At 45.7% G+C, this 5739-nt stretch overlaps 1 protein-coding gene across 2 annotated transcripts in view; it reads left to right on the top strand.

Moving 5' to 3' along the window:
- LOC103132581 (heparan sulfate glucosamine 3-O-sulfotransferase 6-like) overlaps positions 1-5056 on the top strand; it is a 12633-nt gene extending 7577 nt beyond the window's left edge. The window contains exons 2-4 of one of the 2 annotated variants that reach the window (XR_001660999.1): positions 2529-3952; positions 3989-4006; positions 4809-5056. Coding sequence is in view for 1 of the 2 variants with exons in the window: in XM_007544396.2 (XP_007544458.1) it covers positions 2529-3147 (619 nt within the window). In the remaining variant the exon portion in view is untranslated. Of the gene's footprint in view, positions 1-2528 lie in introns of both variants that reach the window. The other variant, XM_007544396.2, reaches the window with a different exon arrangement.
- The last annotated feature ends 683 nt before the right edge of the window (positions 5057-5739 follow it).

The raw sequence follows: 5739 nt of genomic DNA, 5'->3' as shown, positions 1-5739 counted from the left end.
CCCAAATTGGCCCCCCAATGGGCCCCAAACTGGCCTCAATGGGCCCCAAACTGGCCTCAATGGACCCCAAATTGGCCCCCCAATGGGCCCCAAACTGGCCTCAATGGGCCCCAAACTGGCCTCAATGGGCCCCAAACTGGCCCCCAAATTGGCCCCCCAAATGGGCCCCAAACTGGCCTCAATGGGCCCCAAACTGGCCCCCAAATTGGCCCCCCAAATGGGCCCCAAACTGGCCTCAATGGGCCCCAAACTGACCCTAATCCCAGTTTCCCAGTTGAGAGATTAAGAAACGTCAGGCTACTTCAGAGAAGTACGGAAGAGAATTAGTGCCACTGACAAAGACGAATTCTGACTTATTTTTGTCAGAATCAAGATTGTTGAAATTATTTATGCAGCATCAGAAAAATCTAGTCTGAAAACCCAAACCTACCAAATACATGAAAGGCTTTCAGTGTGGGTAAGTTACACATTTTGTGACAAGGAAAACGATTATTTATGCGATTATTTCTATATACTAACAACGGAACTGAAATACGTCTATGAATATTACTTGGATTTTGACATAGATTGACACAGAATTAGGCTGCTGAGATTAAAGTCCCTCCTCCCCCTCCATAGCGCAGCATTAGCATTAGCATCAGCAGCAGGCCTCTGCCTCTATCCGCCGTGTCTCTGCTGGTTCTGAACCACAGAACCAGCATGTTGGACTGCAGCACAGACCTGCTGCAGTCCAACATGTGAACACAGCGTCGATGGAAGCCCTCTGCGCCTGCAGCAGGGACAACAGCTTGGAATTAAACTGATTTTCTGCTGCAAACACTCGACCGTCTCCCTGCAGCCACAGGAGACACAAGAACGCAGTCTTTAACACATTGTTCCATTTTTCTTCCAGTTTTTCTTGTATTCCTTAAATGAAACAAAATGTCGGCCTTTCTGCAGCTGAAAGGAGAGACACACATATTACAGCCTCCAACTGAATTCTGGATATTTTCATTAAAGAACAAAACTTTCCCTGTTTTCTTTACTGGAAGCACTTAATGCTTTGGCATGTTCACTGATAGACTTTAGAAGAATGTAGAAAACACAGATAGTGCCAGATCTGAGGCTTTAGGTGCATCACTGCAGAAAAACCTTTCACCATGAAACTCTACAAGCTTTTATCCAAAGCTGGAATTTACTTTTAAAAGCAGCTCTTGGGTCATAAATAAGACATGAAGCTTGTTTCTTCCGTAGGACTCAGTCAGTCACCAGGAATAATCCGCTGATGCACCAGATCCCATTCAGGTTCCAGCAGGCAGGTTGAGGTATAAACTTTGGCTCCAAACTGACATTTTAAAGGCTCCCTAAAGAGAACCAAGCATAGAAACACCACCACTTTCCGAAACCCCTCTGTGTTTGGGATTGTGTTCTCCTCCGGTTAGCTTCGCTCCAGCCGCTAATGCAGCTCAGACATTTCTGGTGAAGAGCCGAGGCGGTGCGCTCGGCGCCGCGCGCCAGAGGACATGCTGGACTTGGAACCAAGTGTGTAAAGTTGGATCAGAGCGACAGAGCTTCATAAGACCTTCACTGACAGACCAACCACGAAGCCTCCGACCCGACCGCCACCACATGCCTGCTGAGGACGGAGAGGAAGCATGGAAATCAGCCCAGGGTTCCTTCAAAGCTGCAGCTCTGGCATTCTTCACTGCTTACACATGAACTAACTCCATTATTTAAATCTTGTCTCGACTTGGTGAAAGGAGCTGTATTTTTTGCTCTTCGTAGAAAAAGACAGAGGTTAGTACATTCTATTTTTGCAGTACGCTTGCTCTTGAATATAGTAAATGACACAAGACAAACAGGTTTTCCTTCCCCTGTAATTTCCTTCCATTTCTCTACAGCCTGCTCTGGTGTTTCAGAAGGTTTACAGATCATTAACCTGGTTCTTCATCAGAGAGCAGGGCCAGGAGATAGAAGAGTGATCCAGTTCCCTAAAGCTACCAGTAGAACCAGAACCTTCAGACTGACGATGATAATCTGTAGAGCAAGAAAATGGAAACAACCAGGCCAAGGCTGCGTTCACACCAGCTCTGCTTAATTCGCTTTAATCCGACTCCGGTCCACTTTAATTCTAGCTAGCTCCAAAATGACAACACATTACAGTTGTCAGCCATCAGCACCGCCGCTCTTTCTGATCGTTTCTTCATCCTTTCTTTGTCTGCGTAGCTTTTAGAGGTGGTTCAGTTTTTATAGGACTGAAGTAAAACTGGATTAGCATGCTCCTGGGCTAACAGTTTCTGTTCTGTAGCTTTGTTAGCGAAATGGAGCTAGCATGACGAAGCAAAATCAACCCAGACTCCAGACGGTGGAATAAAGAGGTTATGATGTCTTTTAATATCTTTGTTTTCCTCCCTAGCTCACTGAATTAAACTCAGGCTTTTAAAATATTCATTAGAAGGAATTGATAATAAGGGAAAAGTATTTTTCTTTACGTATGAATGGTTAAATATCCTAATTCCTTTCTGGGTTTTTTGTTGTTTTTTATACAGGAGTTTAATGCCTCGGACTCTGGAGGGTCAGATCACCATGGAAAAGACTCCAAGTTACTTCATCACCAAAGAAGCTCCGCGGCGCGTCCACGCCTTGAGCCGCCATACCAAACTCATCGTGGTGGTGCGAGACCCAGTGACCCGAGCCATCTCTGATTACACCCAGACACTGTCCAAATCTCCTGGGCTTCCATCGTTCCAGAACCTCGCCTTCCGCAACGACAGCGCGACGCTCATCGACACTTCCTGGAGCGCCGTACGCATCGGCATCTACGCCAAGCACCTGGAGAACTGGCTGCGCTACTTTCCTCTGTCGCGCTTCCTGTTTGTAAGCGGGGAGCGGCTGGTGACGGACCCAGCGGGGGAGATGGGCAGAGTCCAGGACTTTCTGGGCCTCAAACGCGTGGTGACGGACAAACACTTCTACTTCAACCAGACCAAAGGTTTCCCCTGCCTGAAGAAGCCTGAGGGCAGCAGCCGGCCGCGTTGCCTGGGGAAGTCGAAGGGCAGACCGCATCCTCAGATACCGACTGAGGTTCTGCTCAGGCTCAGAGACTTCTACAGACCCTTTAACCTCAAGTTCTACCAAATGACCGGCCAAGACTTTGGCTGGAGCTGAACGCCAGCCCACCAAACATCTTCCATCTGTCAATGCCAGCCTGGTTGTGAAGCTTTTCCACAGAGACCTTTAGGTCCTCAAGGTCCTTGCAGAAGTTATTCTTATGTCTTGATTCCACTGAGCGGTACGATACGGGTCAGCTTGGTTCGGTTCTGTATTTTATGCCCGGTGTATTCACCGCCACTGGGCCGGCGGGGTTAGACCCAAACACCCAACCTGATGTGTGTCTCTCTGAGTATCGCAAACAGTGATGTTTTTCTGTCGCCCAATCAAAGGGCTGTGTTGTGTGACATCAGCAGCTCTTCCCTAACCGGACCGGACCGGACCGTTGTCCTCTAGACCTACACCTGAAGCAGGTCCAGGAACGGTGCGGTACCGGTCAGTTGTTTGGGTTTCCCTTACAATAGAAACAGACAGAACAGCACCGATGAAAAAAAATCAATTCTCATAAAAGTCCTGATTCTCATTTGCTGCGATTCAGAATCGGCTTTAAAAAATTAAAATAAATCCGACGTCTGTCCACCTCCATGTTGTAACGTTCGGACGTCGCTATGGAGACGGTACTGGAACATACGCATAAAGCACCAAAACAAAGAGAAAACGATGAAAACAAAAGAGAGAGATTCAACCGGCCCCATCTTCCATGAAAGAAAACATTTGGACTCCGCTAATGGTCGGAGCAAACCTACAGCGCAGCCAAGCTACGACGTTCCCTCCACTACAGTGCTATGGGAGGCGGGCTGTGATTGGTCAGACGGCTGTGGGTGGGGCTTATGAAGAAACGTTATTTTGTTTCCGCTAACCGGTCGCTGTATCTGCAGACGACATGAATACTTTTAAGGAATGCTTATCCAACTTGGTGAGGGAAATATCAACATTTTTTGCAATTCTTTACTAAATAACTCCAAAAATTAAAAACTCCTGGATGGAAATAGCAACATCAGAAGTCCCAGTTGTTTGGAATCAAACATTGATTTTGAATCAAAGGTGAGCTAGCAAAAGGTTCCCTCCATGATAAAATATCGTACCGAACCGACCCGAAACGAGGCGTTATAACCTTGTAAGTGCTTGAGCCACATTAGTAAAACTGAAGTCCTAGTCAAATCCCTCAGAACCACTGAGAAGCACAAGCCACAGAGACACACAAACTTCCAGCCTTCAAAGAGCTGAAAGTACAATGACCTGTCAAAATAAAAGCACTCATACAGTCAATCTGTGGGTCAAAGGGCTAATGGACCTGAACAGAACCATACAAACCGAGGGAGACACTTTGAGTCGTGGTACTATCACAATAAAAGCACATAGGTTGGGAATCAGCTGTTCAAAAATAATTTTAACATTTCAGACGGAAGAACTTTTAAAGTTTATTTCTTTATGCAGTCAGGAAGTTCTCCTGGTCCAAACAGGCTCCCGACATGCAAACTGTGCTGAACGATTCCTCTTCAGCGACGCTTTGCATATTTACACACCTGAACAAAAACTCCCAGCTGTTTCCTGACTGACTCTGGCCTGATGCTCATATATGCAACTTTGTATTTTTGTCAAACCTAATTTATTAGAAAGCAAACTGTTGTAGAGGTGTTTTTTTCTGAGAATTTTGTATCTGATTTTCTTATTTAAGTGAAATTGTGACTAAATCTTTTTACTCTGACGTGCTTTAGGGTCATTTATCTGGAGAAACCGTCACTTCCTCCTGTTTGTATCGATTTCAAACCGGTTCACGCTGCTGCTGCCAAAAACACGACCTACATCTGCCGGGCAGATGACTTGGCCCTGCGGAGCAGCAGGATGACGACGACTTTAATCTCTTCTGTAGAAGTTGACAGCATGTTTACTGAAACGTTCCTGAAGCGTGGCGTTAATCTCCTGACAGGAACTCTGAAACGGAGGCTGGACAGCAGAAGCCGCCGTCCATTAGCTCCTGTAACTTAATGCAGTCTCCGTCCTGCATTAGCTGGATCTTCTGAGAGAAATGAGGAAATGCTTCTGGGTTTCAGGCCTTTTCACTGATCCGTCCACCATGTAAGAGTCAAACAGCAAGGACTTCCACTGAACATAAAATAAGAGGAAAGGAACACCACTAAACTAAATGTGCAGCTGACTACATCTCTGCTACTTTTCACTCACATCTTTAACTGTAGGCCCGGTAATTAAAGGGACAGTTTACCTTTTTAAGTGAAGTTTATTGGCAGTGATTAGACAAAAAGGGTTTTAAAGAGTTCAGAGATCCTACTGGATTCTAGTTTTTACAATTTTGTGGACATTCTACAAATTTTAATTAAGTTCAGTTTATTACGATGGCAACATTTCACAACAAATGTCGTCTTGAGGCACTTTAAAAATATATTTAAATTAATCCCAGCTATCAATCCATGCATTAAGTTCAGGTTATTATTCAAATTAGTTTGAAATGTTTGTATCTACGGAAACCCAGCAGAAATGAGTCGTTACGCAGCGTCACTCCTCCTCACCAGCAGGGGGCAACAGTGGGAAGGAAAAACTTCCCTTAAACTGGAAGAAACCTCCAGCAGAACCAGAACCAGGTTCAGAACCAGCGGAGAACCAGCATCATGTCAGCCCAAACCACAACGG

Source organism: Poecilia formosa, unplaced genomic scaffold, assembly GCF_000485575.1.
Source record: "Poecilia formosa unplaced genomic scaffold, Poecilia_formosa-5.1.2 Scaffold1140, whole genome shotgun sequence".
In the NCBI taxonomy this organism is placed as follows: Eukaryota; Metazoa; Chordata; class Actinopteri; order Cyprinodontiformes; family Poeciliidae; genus Poecilia; species Poecilia formosa.
Note: the sequence above shows the minus strand (reverse complement) of the source record. Positions and strands in the feature narration are given on the sequence as shown.